The sequence below is a fragment of the Stegostoma tigrinum genome, chromosome 13 (genome assembly GCF_030684315.1).
Source record: "Stegostoma tigrinum isolate sSteTig4 chromosome 13, sSteTig4.hap1, whole genome shotgun sequence".
Lineage (NCBI taxonomy): Eukaryota > Metazoa > Chordata > Chondrichthyes > Orectolobiformes > Stegostomatidae > Stegostoma > Stegostoma tigrinum.
In genome coordinates this window covers 21,590,363-21,616,828 of record NC_081366.1, presented here as the reverse complement: position 1 = coordinate 21,616,828, position 26,466 = coordinate 21,590,363, and the positions used below count along the sequence as shown (strand labels likewise).

Sequence of the window (26,466 nt, the reverse complement as noted above, 5' to 3'; positions counted from 1 at the left end):
GTAATAGTTAGATCTTAGATTCTTTTGACTGTACTTTCTAAATGTTTGCAAAGTTTCTCGAAATGAAGAACTGAAAATGGCTTTAAGAAGCCATTTTACATGACATACAGAGAAAGTTTTTTCAAATATAAATTTTATGCTTTAAGCAGTTCTTGAGGATAAAAGCTTATGCTCAATTTTCAAACATGAATGTCATTTAAACACATGATGCAAACACAACCTTTTGTTCAAAACTCGAGTGATCAAATATTAGGTCACGCTAATTAATCACCAGATGTTGTAGATTTACTGTAATACTCATTAATTTAGCTTTACAGTCATCACTTTAGGAAGTCACCTGAATTTGCCTACCTGCATTCATTTACATACTAATAATTTAATTAAAGTCAGTGAGGTTACAAAATAGAAGAAATATGACCTAGAATTTCTGCTGCTTTCTTATGCTAAGGAAAATGGAACATTCATTCCCTTTCTCTTTAGCAGTTTCAGTAAATACACCTTGACATAGGATGGAATTTTGACTGTAACATTATCCAAGTACCAATCATGATCTAAAGTCTTCATACATCAATAAGAACATGTAATCAGTAAATAAATAACTCTTACTCAAAAAAGGTTGTCCAACCAATATCATCAGTTTTAGTTGCCAGGAGGCCACTATTCCCGTTGTACGTAAGCACAATTAGCTCCTGGTTCTTTATTACTACTGTCTTTAGCTTTCCATTAGCATCAATGGTCAGGGAAGATGCCTGGTTGTCTGACACCAGATGCCGTGGCACCCCATTGCTATCCCTTCGGATCCTTAAAGTGTTTCCATTGTTGTCAGTTACTTCCATAATGTCATTATCTGGGCTGTATGAGAAATTGTATATGTAGTCACCGGTGACCAAGCTCATTGTGTACTGGTGTAACCCATTTGAATTGAAAACATATAGCTCCTGCTCAGCTGCTGAAGCAACCTCATATAAGCTCATTGAGTTCATTTGTGGCTTGTTTTGGTTAACTGCTCTGATGCGAATGTTCCCCAGATCAGCAATGAAAATAGTCCCATCTGGTGAGACTGCAAGCGAGGATGGAGAATTCAGCTTGGCATCCGTTGCGTAACCATCATCCCCTGAGAAGCAGTCACAGTTAACATCATTCTTACAGTCGCAGTCTGATGCCATCCCTGCCAGCAGGGAGATTTCCCCATTGGTTGTCACCTGCCTTACACGGTTTATCTTCTTCTCATCAGTTTCTGCAATGTAAAGTATGCCTGTGTGGGAGACAGCAATAGCACTAGCGGATTCCAGTGCAGAGTGAATGGCCAGCTTGCTGATTGAGTAATCTATGCCAGGGACCTGACAGTGCATGGGTCGACCAGCTATTATGCTGACCTGATGGTTCTCAGTAATCCGCAGAATGACATTATTCTCCAGGACATAAAGAGAATTATCCATTGGATTGATGGCAAGATCTGTTGGCCATTCTAATCGTACCTAAATAGATGAAAATGGAAATTTACAGCATGGAATCCAGCAGTTTAAACACAGAAATGAATTTTTATGAAAAGGCATTATATGGCTTACATGGCTTTTAAAGTAGTTTTGGTTTTTTTTTCAATGCATACTGCAGTTAGGTAGATATTTGTTTGTATGGAGGTATTTCAATTTAAATGGAGGTCACCTAGGCTGAAAATTGAATTGTCGTCTTCAATGTTCTCATTAAGTGTCACACTCTTGTCTCAAACTGAACCTTTTCCTGGTGTAATGCCTGTTTCTGGTGACTCTCTTTTTGCAATAGAAACTGCAATATATTAAATGTTCTTTCATAACCGGCAAGCCTCCCCTTACACAATAAGAAGTGTCACACCAGACTTGAATCTGTAATTCTGTTTCCGTCTCCACAGATATTGCCAAACCTGCTGAATTTCTCCAGCATTCTCTGTTAGTTCAGACTTCCAGCATTTGCAGTACTCTGCCTTAATACAAGCCTTGTTTGCAAATTCTCCCCATTTTTACAGCTTCTGATAAAGCTTTCTGAGGTAGTGCAGATCCCTTATGAATTCCTTCATAATAGAAATCAAATTCTGCTTCACCAAAATTTCAAAATTAATTTCCCATGATTTCACTGCAAGACCCCATTCTACTATGTGGTCTGATGAAACACATTTTGCTTATTCCCTCTAGAACTGAACCCAACAGAAGTATCTGTTTCTACGCTGCACATTTTTGTGTGCCCTAAGGCACATAAATATTGACAACTTTGATTGCTGTTTTGTAATCTTTTTGCTGAAAGTTTCACAAGTTTAATTTTAAATACCGCCTCATATAATTGCCTATAGTGTTAAATGAATTGTTGTATGAGCTCAGACATAGTGACCATCTTGACTGTCAATTGTAAAATAGGATACATTCAAAGAATTATAAGGTGTTCAAATACTTTTCAGCTAGGTGAAACTCTACCTAACTATAGTATTAAATTATGGTTTGCCGGGTTAATTTAAAACATCCTATGGAAGACAGATATTGCCTTTTCTATAAGATTTTACCTGGCTTACATCCATGCTAGAATCACAGCTCAGGGGGCGAATTGCTGTTAAGTCATTCGAACCAAGCAACGTGGAAATAATTCCATTTTGGTCAACTTTCCTAATCATGGTTGCATCGACAAAATACATCAGTCCATTCTTATCCACTGCTATCCCTGGAAAGAGCACAAGAACAGTTCAAATCATTAAGGTAAACTCTTGCAACAAATTAACATACGAGTTAGGAGCAACAGTAGGTTACACAGCCTCATGGCGTTGTCACACAATTTAATAAGAATGTGGCTAATCAGACTGTGGTCTCCCAACTCCACATTCCCATTAATCCCTGATTTCATTTTAATCCCTTGTTAATCAAGAATGTACCTAACTCTGCCTTAAAAAAGTTCAACAACTCTGCTCCTCCTTCTATCTCTCTGAAGGGGAGTTTCAAAGAATCTCAAATGTCTGAAAGAAACAAAATTATACTCAATGAGTTAAAAAATTTCCCTTTCAGAGATTCAGATTCAAATCTGGCCCAAAACGTCCTTATAAATTTAGACATTCTAAATTTTATTAAGGCATTAACCCACAGCATAGAACTGTTCACAAGAAAGGGCTAATTCACAAAGAGCTGGGAATTTCATGTGAAGTTGCCACACCAATGTTTGATGTGTGAAATTTCATAGTGGTACTGCAGATGGTGGTATTTTGAGGCTGGTGTTGGCATGTTGGTGTGGTAGTGTAGAGACCTGCAATTGACCATGTAACAGTTGGGAGTCTTCAACACTGTTCCTTGTTCCAAACATGGAAAATGTTCACCTTTCCAGCATTGACTTCCCTCACCTTGTTCAGCACAAAATGAAATAGAAACAGTTTGAAATCTGACTGAACTTTGCCTTTCAGACTCGATGATAACTTGCTATTCAGTAATTTCAAAGGGGGTAAGGGATATCAATTTAACTAAAGCAAGGGAACAATGATTTAATTAATTTAAGATTTTGCAGTCCAGTACAACTCAATAGATCATTACCTACTGACATTCTGACATGGTTGAAGATGAAATACAAAATAATAGTAGTTACTTGGAAATTACAGGCTTCTCCTCCTCTTGAATACAGGTTGCAGAAGCCTCTGCGAATAATTACTGATTGCCAGTCAGTAATGATGGAAGATCTTAAGATGAAATTTCAGATGAAATCTTAAGAGTTTTGTCAACTTTTATCAGAGTTGGTCATTTCGATATAATATTATCCTCATTGTGTTTACCATTTTGATTCCAAATAACAATGGTGAGTTGTATTAATGCATGTGTTCTGTAATCATCTGAAAATATATTTCAGTCTTTCAGTCTATCTTTTACTCACTTGTATGCTATATTAGACAATACTCAAAAACAAAATATGGTCAAACCTCATGATGACCTCAGTTTTAAGGTAGTTGGATTGTTCTTTCAGAAACTCATTTTAAAACTTCTTGAGTCACTATGCTTTTGAAGTGATTTTCAGATATAAGATGGCTAGAAAAAAAATTATTTGATGAAATTATTCAAAGACTGCATAGACACGGATTATCTGTAAATGATTTCTCTCCAAATCTCCACAGTGATTAATTTTCAATTTGCAACTACAAACTGACTTAATTTGACCAATACATTAAAAAAATCTGGATAAATTGGATAGCCCCTGAAATGAGACATGGTGATCACGATGCATGATTATTCCACTTTTAGTCAAAGTGACACAGGTCACATATATTCTTTGTATTGCACCTCTGCGGGAAGTGATAGCCTAGTGGTATTATTGCTCAACTATTAATCCAGAGAACCAGATAATGTTCTGGGGACCTGGGTTTAAATCCCACCATGCAGAGGTTGAAGTTGAAGTAAATAAAAAGAGTCTGGAGTTAAAATTCTAATGATGACAACAAAGCTGTAGTCAGGGAAAAATCTATTTGGTTCACGAATGTGCACGAAACTGCCATCTTTACTTGGTCTGGCCTACATGTGACTCCAGACTCAGCAATGTGGTTGACACCTAATTTCTCTCTGGGCAGTTACAGATAGGTAATAAATGGTGGACTAACACGTGATGCCCACATCCAGCGAATGAATAAAATAAATGATTCTGACATTCAGCTCAGAGTTGAGGAGCTGTTGAGTGACTGCATGCCTCTGCAGGGGTCTAGAATTTGTAGAAAACAAATACCACTCTTGCATAAATTGAAGTCAAACTGTAATTCTTAAAAGTGATGTACAGTCTGGCTGTGACAGGAATTGGATATAGTAAGCAAACAGTTAAGCAGCAGTCCACTTGGTGTAGTTAGAACCAACGCTAAGCTGAAGACCTTGATGCACAAGGCAAAATGTCCTCTTGCCGTAGACCTACCCAGTAGATTGTGAGATAGCAGTGGAGCAGGCCACTATTGAGCCCAATGTCAACCATCTAGTCTTAAGGACCTGGACGCAGCCTCTTAGAAATTAGCAATTACATATGAATGATCAAAGTCAGTGAACATAATTCCACCCATCACATTCTACCAACTATACCACTCAATTCCCAAATTGTTCTGTGGTTGCAACCACAACTCAATTCCACCTCAACGTCTCACATTTAGCTTGACTGAAAACTGTACATGCACAGTTTGTACACTCCACCAGCTATTCAACAAGCACATCACCAAGGCACACTGAACCATATTCACTGGCACAGCAACCACAATGCAAGTTGTTGATGATCCATTTAAGGAATGCACTGAAGTTCTTTTGTGCTGTTCAATGCATGATTAGCCATGTATGTTTAAGAGGGCCAGTAAGCTCAGCAGTATGATAAATACGTCCAGTAAAATGTCTCTAGGGGGTTGATTTAGCTCAGTTGGCTAGACAGTTGGTTTGTGAAGCAGTATGACACTGGCTGTTTGGCTTCAATTCCCACACCAGCTGAGGCTACCATGAGGGGCTGTCCTTCTCCCCTCACCTGAAGCATGGTGGCCCTCAGGTTAAATCTCTTCCAGTTGCCTCTCTCTAAGGAGACCCCATGGTCAGGAAACACCATGGAGACGTCATTCATCTCTAACTCATAGAATTACATGCACACAGTGCCATTTTATATTTTCTTAAATCAACAGCTGGACATTTTAAGTAAGGATCTGTTATGGTGGAGGATCTGATCATAGCATATTCTATCTAAAGTTGCCTTACCTGTTGTCAACCCTGTTTCATACACCTTAGGAGCAGATATATGTGAGATAAATGAACCTCACATTAATTCGCACTGATGAAGAACCAAAATTGCCTTCTTTATGGGATAGAAGTTTTACTTGTGACGTCTTTTAATTAACTGCCCTGTTTAGCCACTGAAAGTACGCTGCCACTCCGTGTTACAAGTGGATATGGTAACTTACAGTTGTGAAAATTACAGGGGTAAAATCAAACAGAAAGCGATCACATTTGGACATGGAGGAAAATTATTGTTAAAGGCAATACCTCTGGGGCTCATCAGCGTAGCTTCAACTGCCTTCCCCCCATCACCGCATCTGGCTTCATCAAATGGCAGGCACTGCTCTCCAGTCCCTGCTACCACTTCTGAATTGGCAGCAAGATCCCTTGCTCCATTGAGACTCCTGATGCGGATGATCTGACGACTGTTTGTATCCGAGATATACAGTGCCCCTGTGACGGGATCAACCGCCATGAAGTATTTATGAGCGGGGTTGTTGCTTTAAAATGAAAGAGAAGCACAAATTCGGTTGACGTTCACATGTTTAAGACACTGGAACCAATACAACCAGGGTATCTTCATCACAGCAATACTTCTATGGAAATAGTAGGAATGGACGATGCTGGAGAATCTAAATATAACAATATGTACAGCTGGATCAACACAACAGGCCAAGCAGCATCAGAGGAGCAGAAAGGCTGATGGTTGAGGTCTTGACCCTTCTTCAGAAATTGGGGAGGGGAAGGGGATTATGAAATAAATAGGGACAGATGGGGAGGCAGATAGAAAATGGTTAAAGGGGACGATAGGTGGAGAGGAGACAGCCAGGTAAAAGAGGTGGGGTTGGAGCCAGTAAAGGTGAATGTAGGTGGGGAGTTAGGGCGTGGATAGGGCAGTCCAGGGATGACAGACAGGTCAAGGAGGTGGGATGAAGCTCGTATGTATGAGATGGGGGTGGGGATTGAGGTGGGAGGGGTGGATAGGTGGGAGGAAGGATAGGTTAGGAAGGCGGGAATGAGCTGGGCTGGTTTTGGGATGTGGATGAAGGAAGGGAGATTTTGAAGCCTGTGAAGTCCACATTGATACCATTGGGCTGCAGGGTTCCCAAGTGAAATATGAGATGCTGTTCCCGCAACCTTCGGGTGGCATCGTTGTGGCAGTGCAGGAGGCCCAGGATGGACATGTTGTCCAAGGAGTGGGAGGGGGAGTTGAAAGGGTTCACGACTGGGAGGTGCAGGCGTTTGGTGTAAACCGAGTGTAGGTGTTCCACAAAGTGGTCTCCAAGCCTCCGCTTGGTTTCCCCAGTGTAGAGGAGGCCATAATGGGAACAGCGGATGCAGTACACCACATTAGCAGATGTGCAGGTGAACGTCAGTTTGATGTGGAAGGTCTTCTTGGGACTTGGAATAGGGGTGAGGAGGGAGGCGTAGGGGCAGGTGTAGCACTTCCTGCAGTTGCCAGGAAAAGCGCCGGGTATGGTGGGGTTGGAGGGGAGCGTGGAGCAGATAAGGGAGTCCTGGAGAGAGTGGTCCCTCCAGAAGGCAGATAAGAGTGTGGAGGGAAAAGTGTCTCTGGTAGTGGGATCAGATTGCAGATGGCAGAAGTGCCGGAGGATGATGCGTTGGATTCAGAGGTTGGTGGGGTGGTACATGAAGATGAGGGGATTTCTGTTTTTGTTGTTATTGTGGGGAGGGAGTGTGAGGGACGAGTTGCAGGAAATGCGAGAACCCAAAATCCAAGGAAGACTCCAAAGATGTGCAGGCTAGGTGGACCAGCCATGCTAAATTACCTGTAGTGTTCAGGCGTGTGTGGGTTATAGGGGAATGGGTCTGGATGGGATGCTTCAAGGGGCAGTGTGGACTTGTTGAGCCACAGGGCCTGTTTCCACACTGTAGGGTATCTAATCTAGATCTAATCTAAAACAGAATCCTCCACATCCTCACGTACGACCCCACCAACCTCCGGATCCAACGTATCATTCTCCACTACTTCCACCACCTGCAATCTGATCCCACTACCAAAGACCTTTTTCCCTCCCCACCCTTCCGGAGGGACCACTCTCTCCGTGACTCCCTTGTCCACTCCACACTCCGCACCAGCCCTACCACCCGTAGCACTCTTCCCTGCAACTGCAGGAAGTGCTACTTCTGCCCCTAAACTGACTCCCATCCCAGGCCCCAAGAAAACCTTCCACATCAGACAGATGTTCATCTGCACATCTGCTAATGTGGTGTACTGTATCCACTCTTCCCGATGTGGCCTCCTCTACATTGGCGAAATGAAGCGAAGGCTTGGAGGCCACTTTGTGGAACACTTACACTTGGTTCGCGACAAAGGACTGCACCTCCCAGTCGCGAACCACTTCAACTCCCCCTTCCACTCCTTGGACGACATGCCTATCCTAGGCCTCCTGCAGTGCCACAACGATGCCACCCAAAGGTTGCAGGAACAGAATCTCATATTTCGCTTGGAACCCTGCGGCCCAATGGTATTAATGTGGACTTCACAAGCTTCAAAATCTCTCCTCTACCGACCGCATCCCAAAACCAGCCCAGCTCATCCCCTCCTCCCTAACCTGTCCTTCCTCCCACCTATCCACTCCTCCCACCTCAATCCCCACCCCCACCTCCCACGTACCAGCCTCATCCCGCCTCCTTGATCTGTCTGTTCTCCCTGGACGGACCTATCCCCTGCCTAACTCCCCACCTACACTCACCTTTACTGACTCCAACCCTGCCTCTTTGACCTGTCTGTCTCCTCTCCACCTATCTTTTCCTTTATCCATCTTCTATCTGCCTCCCCCCTCTCTCTATTTATTTCAGAATCCCTTTCCCCTGCCCAATTTCTGAAGAAGGGTATAGACCCGAAACATCAGCTTTCCTGCTCCTCTGAAGCTGTTTGGCCTTCTGTGTTCATCCAACTGTACACCTTGTTGTATCAATAATTCTGGAGAAAACTGCTGAAAGTGCATGATGATGGGTTCAATGACTTTAGAACTAAACAGTCCCAACAACATTTCTCAAACACAGTATTGGAACAAAAACGTTTACTGAGTAACATGGCATTTTTATTTCAGTCACACTTGTGGCTTCTTCTGGACTAACAAAATGGAGTCAGTTCTAGTTGATCTATTGATTCTTTCCGGGATTCGTAATGGGCAATGCCAATCCAGCTATCTTCACCTAGGGTTTATGCCTGTCCAAAATCTTCATATCCATTTTGGCTCCACAGACATAGAGTGATGGTGTCCCAAGATTTCACTATTGGTCTCCTAGCAAAACACTTCATAACTTTATCACATAAAGCATGTGGGAGGCATCAATAAACTAATGTTAACTTGGTAGGTAATTCAAAAAAATGATAAAAACATAAACATGATCATTTCTGTTTCAGTTATTTGCTTTGGTTTATGAAAATCAACTAAGGTATTTTAAGGTCCTGGTTCTTCCTGCTTGATTCATTCGGATATCAACTTCCCATAACAGGGCACTGATGCATCTTTAAATGAGGTTGAAAAGGGATTGAAGAATCAACATCAAAAAAATACTATTTTTACAATTTTTTAATACCTGAAATTTTACCAAGCTCACTTCTATGATTATCTGAAATGAAAGATGGAATATTCCCACTCCCCAAAGGGCATGGACATTGGCAAGAAAGTTGATAGAATTGTGTGAGATCAGCAGTGAGAAGCTCCCTATCATTGAGAACAAAAAGTTCCATGTGAAAATCAAAGCCTTTACCCTGGTGCATCCAGCTCACTGCTTGCTTTACTGGCCCTCCATTCGTCAATTCAGGGCAGGCTGAATTGGCAGTGACCACATCTACCCCTGTCCAGAAGGACCTCCAGATCCCCATTGGCACAGTAGAGAGCTAATTATCCTCTGTCTAACATATCCTGGCCAAATAATATGAACTGTGGAGGCCAGTTGCCGACAGTCAGTACTTGACTGGGCACACAACAGAGCTTTAAAGATGGCGCTGATATCAGCAATCTCTTGTAGGTCCTGGAAGGAACATGCAGGCACCATGGGGGTGTAGTGCATTGGTGAGTTTGGGCCAACAGTGTGAGGAAATTCATGAAATCTTATGGAGACAAATTCCACATGAAACTCACCAAAAATGATATTTAGTCAATTTCTGGTAAAATTCTGGTAAAGTTCAAATTTGAAGCTCAGCTAAGGCTTTAAAATGGAAAGTCAACAAAGGTTGATGCAATAACTTTGCATGACAATAGCTTTTGATAAACCCTCCTTTCCCCACAAACAGATTCCAGGAAGAACTGTAGATGCTGGAGTCAGGGACAACACAGCATGGAGCTGGAGGGACACAGCAGGCCAAGCAGCATCAGAGAAGCAGGAAAGTTGATGTTTTGGTTTGGTACCTTTATTCAGAATTCCGAATGGCTGATACTTTTTATGATTATATACTTTATACGCTAAATCCCTCTTCACATCAGTCTCCAATATATTTTAAAACTCTCATTTTAACATTTCAAATTGAACACCTTTATCTATTAAATCAGTCAGCCTTATTAGTTTTTCAACAATCTCACAGAGGCTTTGTTTGCCTCCACCACGCTGACTGTACCACGCATGTTTGAAAACTGGATGTAAAGTAAAATCCAGGTATCAAGATAGATAAGACCCTGATTTTGTTGACAATTTGAGCTTTACTTAAGGAGCTCAATGGATAAACATGCCCTGTAACTCATAGCTAGCCATTTATAATCTCTTCTACATTTGGCAATTTAACTGATTTATTGAAGGAGATGAGTGATTTTCTAATAAAACTTGAAAAAGGAAACTTATCTGCTGAAAACTTAATTTTGCAAGAGTGCTTACCGTTCATAAAAAATAGATTTAAAGATGAAACAAATGATAATTTCAATACAGCACTACAAAGGAAGTCCACTTATAAACATCATAAAGGAGATGTAGTTTTATGTGGCAAGTACTATCAATGTTAAGTACTTAATGTTTAAGAAAACCCTTTCCTGAGATCACCTCACCATGTATTTTTTTTCAAAGGATTACACTTCAATATTTATTTTTTCAGAGTTCCTACATGTAACTCCTGAAATTCTTTTTTTCTTCTTCACCAAGTATCACCTCTTTGTACACATCTCGAAAGTAACTGAAGCCTTGCTGAAATAGAATTCACAGACATCAATCACACTCTTTGTGGTAACTTGCTGAAGTAACCTTTGTTGTGGAGTAATTTGAACTTTTGGGAGTGTCAGTAGCTTATTTAATCACCAGGAAATCAGAGCTGAGTCTCACCCTGCAAACATTCACTGCTTTAATTGCATCAAGCAGGGATTGCAGGGCAATAAACAGAAACAGGAAAGTCTGTCTGATATTTCAGTTGCTAATCCTGGACTGTGGAGGCAAATTTTAGCTCTCCTGCAACTATCTAATTTGAAAATGTCCAACTCTGTAGTAAAAAAAGACTTTTCTAATCAGCATTAGCTCAGTCACTTAGGGCCTAAAGTGAGTGAAATAAAGGGGAGAAAGGGGCAAGAGGTTTTCGATGCAATGAGGAGGGAAGCATTGTTGAATCTGGAGAATGAGGTGCTTCAATACAATCAAACACGTATACATTTATAATGCAATGATCATTGTACCAAAAGCTTAGGGTAGCAAGGGAAAAGGTCAAGCAGTCCTGCAGTGTAAAATTAAGTAGTTGGGTGAGTGCCATCTTCAATGAGATGATAATAGATTTTAACCTTAAGACATTCCAAAGTGTGGCAGTCAGTTGGCAATGGGACAATAGGATGCCATTAAAGAAGAATTGTTTGGTTGCTATTGAGAGGTATATTCTCACGAAGAACAAAGATAAGATAAACAAATCTAGGGTTCCCAGGATGATGAAAGTCACAGAGAGTAAGATGAAGCAGGAAAGGACTGTACGTGACAGATGTCAGGTGGATTGCATATCTCAGTTCAAAGTAAAAAAATTCAGAGGAAGGCCCAGATTCAAGTCCCACATGCTCCAGAGTAACATCCTAGAACAGGTTGTGTCAAAAATGTCTAAAAATTCGGACTGATAGTGAAAAAACAAATTATAGAAGCAGCAAGAGTTTGAGTAAAGAATGGCAGCTGATATAAATTTCAATCTCTTCTATAGGCACATAATTAATAAAATGATAGCAAAAAAGAGGTGTGAATTTGATTTTGGACCTAAAATTACATCTACAGTGGAGACAGGAGGCAATGCTGAAGTGTTAAATGATTACTTTGTTTCTGTCTTTCCCAAGAAAGATGACACTGCACAAATCGTAGTGAAAATGGAGACCTAAAAAGCGATAAAGAGAAAAACTGGATGTAGTTAAAATTATAAATCACTAGAACTGGATGAGACATAACAAATGATGTAGAGCAAAGTAATTGTAGAAATTATGGATATACTGGCTATCATGAAACTCTTCAGATATTGAGGTAGTGACAGAGGATTGGAGATTTGCAATTGTCATACACCTTTATTCAAAAAAGGCTGTAAGGATAAGGCCTTTATAAATAAGTCAGCTTAACTTGGGTTATGAGCAAATCATGTTTAATTAACTTGCCTGAGGTTTTTTGATGAGGCAACAAAAAGAATGAATGCAGACAATGTGGTTGGAGTGGTATACACAGACTTCTAAAAGGCATTTGACAAAGCGAGCCTTGCAATAAAGAGGACTGGAATAGCATGGATGCATTTTCATCGTGTTCCAGTTGGGTTTCTTCAGGTCTTGAAACACGCACAGCCCAGACATCTTAATCACTGTTAAACTAAGTTTATCGATACACTGTACATGACTGATGAGGCTACAAAGCAGCATGTTTCAAGCGGTATAAAGTCTAGTTCCTTGCTACAGCACTAACACATGGCTGTGGAGGCGTTAGTGACAGCAAAGCTAATCTCAGAGGCTCATCAACATCAACATCAAACCTCATCTCAATATCCCCTTCATTTACTTCTCCCATCTCCACCTAAAACTACTTTATTAAAATTATGAGCTGTAACATTTAACTAACCATATTCCCCTTCAGACTTCATACATTTTCAACCCCACCATATTCCCCAAGGCCCATTTTTCATGGATTGAAATGCTGTGAACACCTCAATTCCTCCTGAACTAGCTTGGGAGGATAATAGCTGGAAGGTTAGCCAGAAACCATATTGTCAGCAGCTGAAATAAAGAGTAGGATTAGTAACAATCTCACAAATGTCACAACACTGAAAGGAAAAGTTGCCAATGGGCTGCCAGAACAGAATGAAGACAGGTGGATTCTCATCAAATGGTGTACCACTTCTGCTGAACTGGAGAGCAGTCATTCTTATCTATTTTAAGCTTCTTTTTGGTGAAAAGAAGATCTGATGATGAAAAATTACTGAATAGTGAAGTGTCAACATTGAAGAAGAGCTGAGAAGTGTCAATTAATTGCAACTGTCGGGCAACAACATCTCAAGATTTGTATGTCATATTCTCAATTTTAGGACAAAGATGAGTGAATCATTAGCAAGATTGCTGACTTTAGATTTGTTTCATCAGAAGGCCCATATGAGGATTTCAAAGAATTAACAAAAAATTATCTAGATTTCTGCTTTCACAGGAAGATTCACCAACAGGATTGTTGGGACTGCATCTCAAGTCATTGCAAAACATTCTGGATGAACAGATGAGCTTAAAGGTTTACTCTAGGGTTACAATTGTCACATTCAACATGGCCTCTGAACACTAGAATGAAGGCAAAGAATTGGTAGACAAACAGGAGGCTGGAAGAACACAGCAAACTTGGCAGTGTCTGGAGGAAAGGAGCAATCAACGCTTCAGGGATAACCATTCCTCAGGACTTCAGGAATGAAGACAAACATTTGATGGGTTATCATGCACAAGGTGAGCATCATTCTCATGCTTCAGCACTGAAGAATATTTCTGCAGAGTTTCCTGTTCCCCACTGTCTTGAACACATTCATTCAGTATACCCTGAATGCTGCTGAATGAAGTACTAGTCTGATCATACCATAAAGCTTTTTGGAAGTACTGGAACTTCCATCCCTTCTTCAACCCATGGTGCTTCTTCATTAACATTGCTGTGCATACAAGATGGCTTCACCGTAAGATTAGGTGAAGAATCCTGCCCTCTCTGATCTTGAAAAGTATCAGGCGAATCTTAATATACTTGCATGAAGAACTGAAGAATCATGTACTATATGATCTGTAATTCATTAAACTGGCCTGGTAATTGTATGTTAGCAGGGTCATTGCATCGGTATGTCTCTTACTTAAGAATGTTTGAAGAAGTAAGAGGTTTATCTACTTCCAACACAAATGATGAGGCATCGCAGTGCTAACTGTGCATTTGGAAAAGCTGAGAAAGTTCCTCATAAAATGTCATCCAATCTTCTTGATCCAAGACTTGAAAAGGTGGAAAAAGCTGTAGGAAATCTTCAAAACATGCTGCTCAATCTTCTTTACATGAAAGATCACGTTCCTGGAAAGGCTGAGAGGTAAATCCTCATAAAATGGAATATATTCATTATCTTAGATGAAATCATCATAAAGCCAGAAATCACTTCGCTGATAGTCAGAACCTCATACTAACTGCACAACCCCTAACTGCACAAAAGCTTGCTAACTTAAAAAGGGCTAGGCCTGATTCTTTCAAATATAAATAGACTGTCTGAAAATTTTACCATTGTGTTAATTTTGCTTCAAACCAAGGTACAGAAGGAAGTTTAATAAAGAGTCTGGCTATGTGGTTATCAGATGTATTTTGTGTAAAGTCACTTTACAATGAGAGGCAAAAGGGGAGGACAGTAAAGTTGACCCTGAATCGAGGCAAAATCAGTTATTAAAGTTACTAAACTTTAAATTGACTGCCCAAAATTTTTTGTCCCATTCAGTAAGTATGCCTGTAGGGCTCACATGCTATTGTGTCTTCCATAATTATTATTTGTTCAATTCGCTGGATTCTTCTTTGCTGTGGAGGTGAAATAGTTAACTTACTTCAGAAAGATAATTTTGCATTGCAAACCTGGTGATAGTGTTCAAATCATGCAGTGAAAGGAATGGATGCCCTCTGCTGAACAATCCTGTTAACTGCAATACTTCCTTGAACCACAAAGTTAGCATTTCAAAATGCTACTTTTTGATGGGTTTCTTGTTGGGTAAGGCAGCTACCTTCGGATCTAATGAGTTGACAAGCTTGAGCTGCGCTTCAGATTTGGATTGAATGGACTCTCCTCTCGCACTTTCAGGCCTTGTATGCTTTTTCGCCTGCTGGAAGATCTGTCCTTATTCGGACTGTAATAAGTCAAGAAGTATGCTGTTAAGAGTCTGAATGAGTTCACTTCTCAACCCTGCATCTTCAAATGAAGTCATGACACACTATAAATCTTAAATGGGATCTATTGAGACAAATGATTGCAAGGACATCTGACCAGACCAAATGTCCTCAATAATGAATGTTCTGGATGTGATAAAGGTATTAAATGTTCCTCGGACTGACTGGAAATCTGCTGAGGTTTCAGCAACGCAATGCCTAAAAAGGATCTCTGTAGCCACAATTTCATTGCATATGACAAGGTACTGACCTGGAGCAATTGATCCTTTAAATGTAAAGCTGAGGCAATTCTATACCTGAGCAGCTGTGTCTTCTATGCGTCCCTTCTAAGCGCTTGCATCAGTCATTCAGCCACATTGAAAGAGCATGCAAAGGCACTGCTAAGGTTGTGTAGACATACTGCCACTATGGAGCATGCTTCACTTTAGCTCACTTAGGGAAAGTCTTCAACTGCTTCATCTAATTTCCAGTGAGCTGTCGAGCCTCTCCCTTAGGGAAATCTTCAGAGGAAGCTCTTGCCTCAGTTCAAATTTGCCTCATAGTTGTTCAATCCTGTCTTGAGGCTTGTCAGATTTGTCTGAGAAAAATTAAGCCATCTTTCTCGATTGATGCCTCCATCTCCGCTACCATATTTAATTGTTCTCTTATATGATTTGTTTGGGTCTTGATAAATGTTTAGTCACTGTTAAACTATATTTACTATTGTACTGAACGTCATGGTAAGACCACAGAGCATTATGCTTCAAGCTGTACATGGTCCAACATCTTAGTTCAGCACTAACAGCTGATCTCAGCATTGCATCTACGTGTTAATTAATCTCTAAAACTGCAGGTATAGCTTTAACTGAGTGACAGGAATTAGATTAGTGGAAAATGATCACTTTTACCAATTGGAATTTGTTTAAGGTGGGGTGCCTCAGTGATTGATGTTGGAACCCATTCCTTTTGTAGTATATTTAATGATCTAGACTGGAGAGCAGAAGTCATTACTTTGAAATTTGTCAATGACTTAAAACATTGGAAGTACTGTGCAGTGTGAGGAAGATAGTGTTAAACTTATAAAAGGACAATGGACAGGTTGGTGCAATGTGAGCGCAAACTGCAGATTAAATTTATTTCAAACAAGTGTGAAGTGATTTATCTCGGTCAGAAGAACAATGAGAGGCAAAACAAAATACAGGATACAATTCTCAAAAGGTTGCAGCAGCCACCTGGGGGTCATCTTCATTATGTGCATTCTGCCCAAAGGCAGGTCCTTAGTTTATAGACGCCTTTTAGTGTCCGTCCATTCTGTGTTAGTCTTTTAATTCATCCATACGGTCCTTCAGTTTTCAATTCATCAGACATTGATATTCTCTTCTTCCTTATTTCCCTTGAAATCTTCCCTTCATAACATCACTTAAAAACCTATTTTCTCTTAAGATGAGCCTGACCCAGAGCCTCTCTTAATTCTGTTCAGCAAATTCTTCTGTTTATTCGCTCTCCACAGCACTTCATCACTTATTACTTTTGCTGACTGGCTGATCCTTTTCATTTTCCTCCAATTTGTATTTTAAAATTACTTAACAAGTTGGTCTCCTATCTCTATAATGTGCAAGTCTCATTCACGTAGAAAATACATTCCAAATAAAACTGTTAATAAGCTGAATCTTCAGTTGTGTATGCAGTTTTCCTGTTTGGTAAAATATTTTCTTACCAAATATGGTCTTTCTGAATGCTATCCCTGTGTTTACTTCTTTCTTGCACTCTCTATCTGCAGATACAATGCTTTCTAAATATTTCAATTCTTGCATCTGTTCCTTTCCTGCTGTGAATATATGACTATTTCTTGATGATTTTAAGATAGGCATCAGTTTTCAGTTTTGCCAATAGTCATTCCAATGTTCATGCTTGCTGTTACTAGGCTACATACTTGTTTTTCTAACCCTGCTTTTGTGCATAATACATGTGCTTTATTGCAAATCTGCAAATCTAACTGGCTATGATTACCATAACATCCACCACTGCCACTTCCACTCCCAAACGTAAAGTTAGATTCAGCAAAGAGATTGGTGGTAACAAAATTGGGGGAGGAGTTCAGCAACTTCAACTTGTTTCCTCACCACCTGAAAGTGACAAGGCAGGTTGAGAGATGATTAATAAAACATATAGGATCCTGATCTTTACAAACAGGGATGGGGAGTACAAAAGCAAAGAAACTATGTTAAATCTGCATTAAAAATGGTTTGGCATCAACTAGATTATTTTGTTTAATGGATGTTCTCCATTGAGAGGAGAATCACAATCATTAGTGATCTAGACAGAGTAGATGGGAAGAAACCTTTCCCATGGGGGAAGGATCATGGACCAGATGACATTGATTCAAGATGACGGGCAGAAACAGTAATGGTGATGTGACAAGAAACCTGTATGTAGCATCTGGTAGCATGCAGAATGAACTGCCTTAGAGAATGACTTGGGCAGATTCAATTCTGTCTTTCAGGAAAGGATTGGAGGATTATCTGAAAGGAACAATGTGATGAAGGTGAGTGAATGGGGCTAAATTAATTGCTTTTGCAAAGAGCTGGCACAGACAGATTGAAATGACTGTCCTTCTATGCTATAACCATTCTATAGATCAGATCCTTAGGATTCTTCAAAGTTCCAATAGCAAGTGGTTCATTTTTTGAATGTTGTATGCAAAAACAATAGCCAAACCACATACTGTAAGTTTCCACAAACAGTAATGGACAAAATGACCAAATAATCTGTTTATGAGGCGTTGATTGAGAAGTACTTGTTGGCTTAGGACACTGGAGAATTCTTTTTTACTAATACCATTGTATTTTTTACATCCATCTGAGAGGCTGGATGGGGCAACAATTACATATATCTCTGAAGACAGCAGAGTTCTCTCAATAATACAAAAACTGTCTCATTTAGACTATGTACTCAGGGGCTGGATTAGGGCTTAAAACCACAGCTTTGATACAAAATTGCAGTTCGAAACACACCAATAGTTGTTCTTAAGGGAGAATTGCTCCTTCTTTCTTTCCCTTCTAAAGCCACAAGAAAACCGTATGCTACTGATACAGCCCTGAGGATGACCCACTTATTTCCATGTCTTCTACTGATAAATTACTAATCATACACGAGGAGGTAATCTACAGATAAGTACTAACCACTGATAGTACCTATAAGTAACAGCATTTATTCAGAGTACTTTTGTCTAGAGCAGATTAAGCAATAACAGAAAAAACAAACACATCTAAAAACTGAAAAAAAAACAAAGCAGGAAAATAAAGACAAGATAGTATTTCTGAAGCAGGCATGTTAAAGTGATTGTCTTACCTATGTCTAAAATCTTTATTTCTTTGAGGAAAGACAGCAATAGAAAAAGAGGAACAGGCAAACAATTATCCAAGACATACATTGTTTAGCATTAGTTTATTGTATGATTGCTGAAGTTATTAAATACAGACAAGTGGTGACAGGCAAAAATATTACTAAAGATCAAGGGCGGGATTGATAGGGCCGAAACAATATTCATGAAACTGTTGATAAACAACATAGAGACTGGCACACTGGAAGTTTTAAATGCATCAATCACGTTTTTGTACTGTGCTGTAAATATTGCTTTGTAACATGAAGAAGTTAGAGCTATGTGAGTCAGTTGTTGACATTTTTTTCCCTGAAGATATAAGTAGCAATAATGAACTGAAATCTTAATATTGAGGAATTAAGATTGTTCTAACATTCAATACAGGCATGCTTGAATACCTAGTAGAAGCAGGTGATATAAAAATAAACACTATGAAAGCAAAAATTACCCACTGATATAACCACTAAATTTGATTTCTCTGGTATGGAGTATCAGCGAGCATTTAATTCACATATTGATATTCAGTCCACTGCTGAAGCTGATAATAAGCTCATACAGTTTCTTAGCAGTGAAGAGCTCAAATAAGTGAAGGCATCCTCACTGCTACATAGAACGTCTAATATTTAAAATTACATGCATAGGTCTTTGTTTGGAATTCTATCCACCTAGGAGCGATAGTTTAAAAGATTTCTTGTTGCTTCTATCTGCACTCTATTTTTGAAACTCAGCCTTAGCTGAAACTATAAAACTCAGACCCAGTTTTAGTAAACATAATACTGGATGAAACATTATTCTGAGAGCAAAGGTGAGGGTATCCGATTAAGTCAGAAGTGATAAGCCAGCTCTTTCTCAATTGAGGAAAAGAAAATGAAATTCTGTAACTAGGATACCAAGAACTGTATAATTCCATTTGATTTTGCTGACAAGTTATTATTATGTTCCTCTTTGAGTCTCCCTGATCCACATAATGACATCTGCCATGCATAAGAAGTGAGGTTTCACTCCATGATTTCTGCCAATGATGCCCTTTGGCCACCTGCTAGAAGCTGTTTGAGCGCAGCACCGGATGAGAATGAAATTTCACTTTCTCTTCACTTCCTGCAGGGAACCACCTGGCTCCAGTCAGCATTTATCCTAATGGTATTGTTGAAATCGAAAAAAAAGAGGATGGGTTGCAGACATGGAATCTGCATGCTATACTCTAGAGCACGATGCATTGATTTGCCAGTGTGTTGCGTCACCACATTACTGACTTCATTTCAGAGGCTTTAAAATTGCCAACATTCAGCTTTTTCCCAATATTTGTCAAGATTAAAACAAGGACATAGTTAATGGAGATTAAATGGGCTGTGATTTGATAAAATATGTTTCACCCAACTAGCAGAACTCCTGAAGGATGAAGGACAAGAATGAATTTTGACCAGTGTGGCATTTTGCAAAACTGTGTAGGAAGGAGAATGCAGGAAAAGATGGGCAACATGAATATTTGTGTCAATGTAAGGCACAGAATAATGCCAAAGCTGAAACATGTCATAGTGCATTTACAATCAAAGCAGCTCACATGGATTGAAAAGCTGCAAAAAACATTTAGCAGTTTTACACCACTGATAATAATAATTTGTATATATATTTTACCTTAGCAGACTAAAATGTTCCAAAAAGCTCCACAAGAGCTTTATCAAACAAAATATGACTGTGTGTCACATGAGGAAATATTCGGACAAGTGACCAAAATTTTGAATAAGGTCTCAGTTTTAAGTAGCATTTTTATGGAGGAGCTGGATGTAAAGTGTGGGGGAGATTCATGAAGGGGATGCCAGACCTCAGGGCTAAGGCAACTGAAAGTACAGCTGCGAATAGTGTGGAATTACGAAAACCGAAGGTATTCAAGTGGCCAGAATTCGAAAAGCACAGGAATCTCAGAGGGTTGTGGAATTGGAGGCAACAGAGATACATGGAGTAATGTCAAAGAAGAATGAAAACTATAAAAGTAAACACTACCAGACTGGGAACCAACATAGATCAGCAAACACAGGGGAGATGGCTGAATGGAACTTTGGTGCAAGTTAGGACACTGTTCGAGATAATGTTGTTTTCACAAATATATTTCAGCAAATGGTATTTTATAAAATAAAAACAGAAATGAAAAGGAAGAGTGAGTTTTAATTAGTTCCTTTTTTGCTACCAACGGGTCTCAGGGAAGACAGCAAAGAATATTTGATTTCAGTAAGTGAATTTTGTTACTTGAGCTGAATTCTGTTTTACTGGAAGCTGCAGGAAATTATCACATACAGTTATTTCAGACTTAAATTCTTTTCATTTCCCAACAGGCTGCTACTTGATAGGACCCTCCCTATGTCTTTGAAAAGTGTTTTATGAGTGAAGAACTACCTTGGGATTTGAAAGAAAAGTCCTCTTGTCAATTCAGAAGGTGATTTTCCATGTGCAACTTGACTTATCTTCCTTTATAATTTCATAAGTTTGAATGAACAACTAAACTCATAATTCAGCTAGATGTCAACTATTACATTTGAAATTTTAGATGCATACGCTTTTACACTGCTTATAAACTTACTGTTATGCAAAAACATATGAATGAAAATTGGTTTACTTCCTAAAAATTATATGGAGCCAAATACAAATTGTATGTTTCAAGGTCATTCACAACTTCTGGTGGAGGAGGGTTCAGGGTCCACTAATTTATTTTTCCTTGCGTATATCATTTTAAAATGACTACCACTTGGGCTTGATTTGGGACCGGTGAACATAACCCCTGCTAAGTGAAAACTGCTGCTTGAGCCATGTTCTGACTCACAGGAACACCCTTTTGCTAACTCTTTATCCTACTGTTTTAATTTCATTTCTGTCGGGTGAAAGGAGGAATAGTTGCAACATCAGAAGAATGTTCTTTGTCTTCTTAAAATAAAACCCTGAAAATTAAGGGATATCCATGAATTAGAAATCAATGAGTTGATCAAATAAGTATCTGTAAATGATAAAGAAAGGGAAGAAATAGTAACAGCAGTTCAAGTAAGTCACAAGGTACTGTGTATTGAATGCTGGGCTTCACCTTGAGTGCTCAGTTTATATTCCACATACAATCAAAGGCAAATTCAGTTACAGTACTCCAGCCAATAATGCAGCAAACCAGAAACTGCCAGGTGACAATGATTTATTACCGAGTCTCCTACCTCAGCTCCAGGATACTGGTGACATTTTTGGCAGGAAAAACACGTCTGATAAAGTTGAAATCTCCAATGTACAGACTGCCATCGATACCAACAGCCAAAGCCACAGGGGCCAGCAGCTTGTTTCCATCAGCAAGGCCATTACAACTGGGGCAGGAGATGCTTCGCCTGCGTCCATTTCCCATGATGCTGTTAATCACCGCTGGCTGCTGGGATAAAAACTGGTTTTCACCATTTCCTTTGTGCAAGACACCTGGAGAGGAGGGTGAGAGTGGGTTAGCATCTACAATCTACAAAGAACATTTGTCTTAACAGAGTGAACAACAGCCAGCAGCAGAACACCAGATATGGATAGGGGTAATTGTAAATATATTTACAAGAGCCTTGGAAAGAGGGGAGGATGTAAAAAGTGAGGCAGAGGGTCTGGAAGGCTTGAGGAAGCCAAGAGTTGTTGGGCAGCTGTTAGGGTGACCTGTTCTGAGAAGCTCACTCAGCATTCAGCATTAAAGAAACACTCCATGGGCTGAATTTAAAATAAAATGGTTGATCTGGGTCAGTGACCGGTTAAACTCTCAAAAACCTATTTTCTGACACAAATTTTTACCATTTTAGCTTCACAGGACTTGACAGATTCAACTTTTTTCTAGAGCTTGCCTATGAACTAAGTCTCCATGATTGATCTGAACGCATTAATGACCTTTTCCCAACGTCCTTGATCCCACCACATAACCTATGACCTCACCCCCCATCTTTGCCCCTCCACCACTACAAAAGCCCCTCATCTAGTCCCTCCAACCTGCCCGAACTCTCTGATATCTCAAGTGTGCCAGACCTCTCTGGTCCTGCTCCTACATGAGGATCCACTCTTGGGATTAGCTGTTTACCCAATCGATTTCCCTTCTCCTCCTCCTTAGCTAAATCCTTTCCTCCTCTCAATCAATACTGCCACCACTTTTGAATGACGAGCCCTCTCCTCACTCCGATCCCTGATTGTTCTCCTCAGCCATGTTGATCCACAGCCTTTCCCCCAATCCCTCATTTTGCCCTACTGAATGAAAACACACCCTTTGGGTCAAGCTATATCCTCATTACCTCTGATTAGCCACTTAATCCAGGGGTTGAATAGCCCTTGTAAGCCCTGTTGAACAGCACCACCTGCACTCACCCATCCCTGGTGGGGACTTGCCTGATGCTGCAGGTTTCACATTTGGCTTACCTGAATGGAGACCCAGTTTGTAATCAATCTAACTTCCAGACAGGGAACCATTCAATGACATTACTGGGGGTAAAACTGCACATTATGGTCATGGCTTTGAGGGGCATAGGAGTGATGGCGGTCAGGCAGGGTGGTCGTAGGGTACTGTTCCCGATGGATCAGGTCAGTAAAGCTTCTCTGCCATTACTCTTTCGAATTATTCAAAATGCATGCACACCACTGACTCTTGAATTGAGTTTGATTTGCTGGAGCACTTAAAGACTTACAAAATCAGAAATCTTCAAAGGAAGTATCAATACCTATTTTAATCTTATGGATAATGGCTAACATGGTTGTGGGAGACATATTTCACACTATCATCGTGGATTTGTGGAAATGTGGTCACATTCCCCAATATTGGGGGTTTCTGCCTTTGAAGAACAACCTTGACTAAGTACATTTTAAAACCAAAATGACACCAAACCATCATCTCCAACACCATTCACGACCTCATCACCTCAGGGGACCTCCCACCCACAGCCTCTAACCTCATTGTTCCCCAACCCCGCACGGCCTGTTTCTATCTCCTTCCCAAAATCCACAAACCTGCCTGCCCTGGTCGACCCATCGTCTCAGCCTGCTCCTGCCCCACCGAAATCATCTCCACCTATCTGGACTCCATTTTCTCCCCTTTGGTCCAGGAACTCCCCACCTACGTCCGTGACACCACCCACGCCCTCCACCTCCTCCAGGACTTCCAATTCCCTGGCCCCCAACACCTCATATTCACCATGGACGTCCAGTCCCTGTACACCTGCATTGCGCATGGAGATGGCCTCAAGGCCCTCCGCTTCTTCCTGTCCCGCAGGCCCGACCAGGCCCCCTCCACCGACACTCTCATCCGCCTAGCTGAACTCGTCCTCACACTCAACAACTTCTCTTTTGACTCCTCCACTTCCTACAGACTAAGGAGGTGGCCATGGGCACCCGCATGGGCCCCAGCTATGCCTGCCTCTTTGTAGGTTACGTGGAACAGTCCCTCTTCCGCACCTACACAGGCCCCAAACCCCACCTCTTCCTCCGGTACATTGATGACTGTATCGGCGCCGCCTCTTGCTCCCCAGAGGAGCTCGAACAGTTCATCCACTTCACCAACACCTTCCACCCCAACCTTCAGTTCACCTGGGCCATCTCCAGCACATCCCTCACCTTCCTGGACCTCTCAGTCTCCATCTCAGGCAACCAGCTTGTAACTGATGTCCATTTCAAGCCCACCAACTCCCACAGCTACCTAGAATACACCTCCTCCCACCCACCCTCCTGCAAAAATTCCATCCCCTATTCCCAATTCCTCCGCCTCCGCCGCATCTGCTCCCACGATAAGACATTCCACTCCCGCACATCCCAGATGTCCAAGTTCTTTAAGGACCGCAACTTTCCCCCCACGGTGATCGAGAACGCCCTTGACCACGTCTCCCGCATTTCCCGCGACACATCCCTCACACCCCGCCCCCGCCACAACCGCCCCAAGAGGATCCCCCTCGTTCTCACACACCACCCTACCAACCTCCGGATACAACGCATTATCCTCCGACACTTCCGCCATTTACAATCCGACCCCACCACCCAAGACATTTTTCCATCCCCTCCCCTGTCTGCTTTCCGGAGAGACCACTCTCTCCGTGACTCCCTTGTTCGCTCCACACTGCCCTCCAACCCCACCACACCCGGCACCTTCCCCTGCAACCGCAGGAAATGCTACACTTGTCCCCACACCTCCTCCCTCACCCCCATCCCAGGCCCCAAGATGACATTCCACATTAAGCAGAGGTTCACCTGCACATCTGCCAATGTGGTATACTGCATCCACTGTACCCGGTGCGGCTTCCTCTACATTGGGGAAACCAAGCGGAGGCTTGGGGGCCGCTTTGCAGAACACCTCCGCTCAGTTCGCAACAAACAACTGCACCTCCCAGTTGCAAACCATTTCCACTCCCCCTCCCATTCTCTTGATGACATGTCCATCATGAGCCTCCTGCACTGCCACAATGATGCCACCCGAAGGTTGCAGGAACAGCAACTCATATTCCGCCTGGGAACCCTGCAGCCATATGGTATCAATGTGGACTTCACCAGTTTCAAAATCTCCCCTTCCCCTACTGCATCCCTAAACCAGCCCAGTTCGTCCCCTCCCCCCACTGCACCACACAACCAGCCCAGCTCTTCCCCCCCCCACCCACTGCATCCCAAAACCAGTCCAACCTGTCTCTGCCTCCCTAACCTGTTCTTCCTCTCACCCATCCCTTCCTCCCACCCCAAGCCGCACCCCCATCTACCTACTAACCTCATCCCACCTCCTTGACCTGTCCGTCTTCCCTGGACTGACCTATCCCCTCCCTACCTCCCCACCTACACTCTCTCCACCTATCTTCTTTACTCTCCATCTTCGGTCCGCCTCCCCCTCTCTCCCTATTTATTCCAGTTCCCTACCCCCACCCCCCTCTCTGATGAAGGGTCTAGGCCCGAAACGTCAGCTTTTGTGCTCCTGAGATGCTGCTTGGCCTGCTGTGTTCATCCAGCCTCACATTTTATTATCTTGGAATCTCCAGCATCTGCAGTTCCCATTATCTCTGACAGTAGGTATATCATTTCTATCAAACAAAATAGTCTTTGAATGGTTAACAAATATCAAAGCGCAATGGAGTGAACTTATTAGCCATAGGGAAGGTCCCATTCACCAGCTGGAGAGTTAACGATAACCTGAAGGTATCCTTTTCCAGGAATCCCAATGGGAGCTAACTCCAGACAAGTGCTTCTCTCCCTACTGTGTGGGTTCCTGAGAATGAGGAGCTCGCATCCAAGAGCTGCAGCTCAGTCAGAGAGCAGGCAACACTTCAGACTCAGTAGCATCATTATGAGCAACAACAGATCTGCAGGAAGAGCATCCATGGAGGCCTTGAAGGAGAGTTAAATGGAGCATTCTCCCAGGGGTGAGGTAGTCAGGCTGGCGGGAAGGGAGAGATAATAAGAAGAATGTGGAGGAAGTTTTCCAACCGAGATAGACATTGTTGTTAGTGGGGCTTTTTGTTGGGCCTAGGTTGTTTCTAACCCAGTCTATAAGCAGACTGCCCACCCAGTGTGGAACATTCTGGCCTCTAGTACATAAGTGAACCTCTTGGGACCTCTTGGGTGGCAAGGCTGACTTCCAGCTTCCCCCATCATGACACTGGGGTGGGGAATGGGAAGGCAACTGGCTTTTCAGCCGGCTCCTTCTGACCCAATTGAGAGGCGACATCTCCCCTCAGCCCCGTACTGGGGTTGGTTGCGGGAGTGTGGGGACAAGGGGCATCAAAATAAACTCTGCCCAATTATACTCTTCTCCATACTACATGGAGTTCTAAAGAGCTTTCTTTGAAAATTTCATGCACAGTGCTGAACTCAAAAATTCTGTTTCCTCTTACTGAGGACAAATGGGTTAGCAATTTCAATTTTTTACTGAGAAGAAAGAGGGAGTTTAGGGGAAATGTCTTTACAGGAAAGTTGTTGATGCATGGAATTATTTACTTTGCATGAATGCTTTGCCACAGGAACCATTCACGAAGACATTACGGTACCTTCCAAGAGAAGGTATTTGAAGTAGAGTAAGAAACAAGGTTATGGGAGAAT

At 41.5% G+C, this 26,466-nt stretch overlaps 1 protein-coding gene across 3 annotated transcripts in view; it reads right to left on the bottom strand.

The window, feature by feature from the left end:
- LOC125458215 (teneurin-2-like) overlaps positions 1–26,466 on the bottom strand; it is a 2,666,206-nt gene that overhangs the window by 15,804 nt on the left and 2,623,936 nt on the right. For all 3 annotated transcript variants that reach the window (XM_059650601.1, XM_048543265.2, XM_048543267.2), the window contains 5 exons: positions 21,609–21,858; positions 18,387–18,407; positions 5,991–6,223; positions 2,531–2,685; positions 607–1,478 (listed from right to left, as the gene is read on the bottom strand). In XM_059650601.1, the coding sequence (XP_059506584.1) occupies positions 607–1,478; positions 2,531–2,685; positions 5,991–6,223; positions 18,387–18,407; positions 21,609–21,858 (1,531 nt within the window). The remainder of the gene's footprint in view (positions 1–606; positions 1,479–2,530; positions 2,686–5,990; positions 6,224–18,386; positions 18,408–21,608; positions 21,859–26,466) is intronic.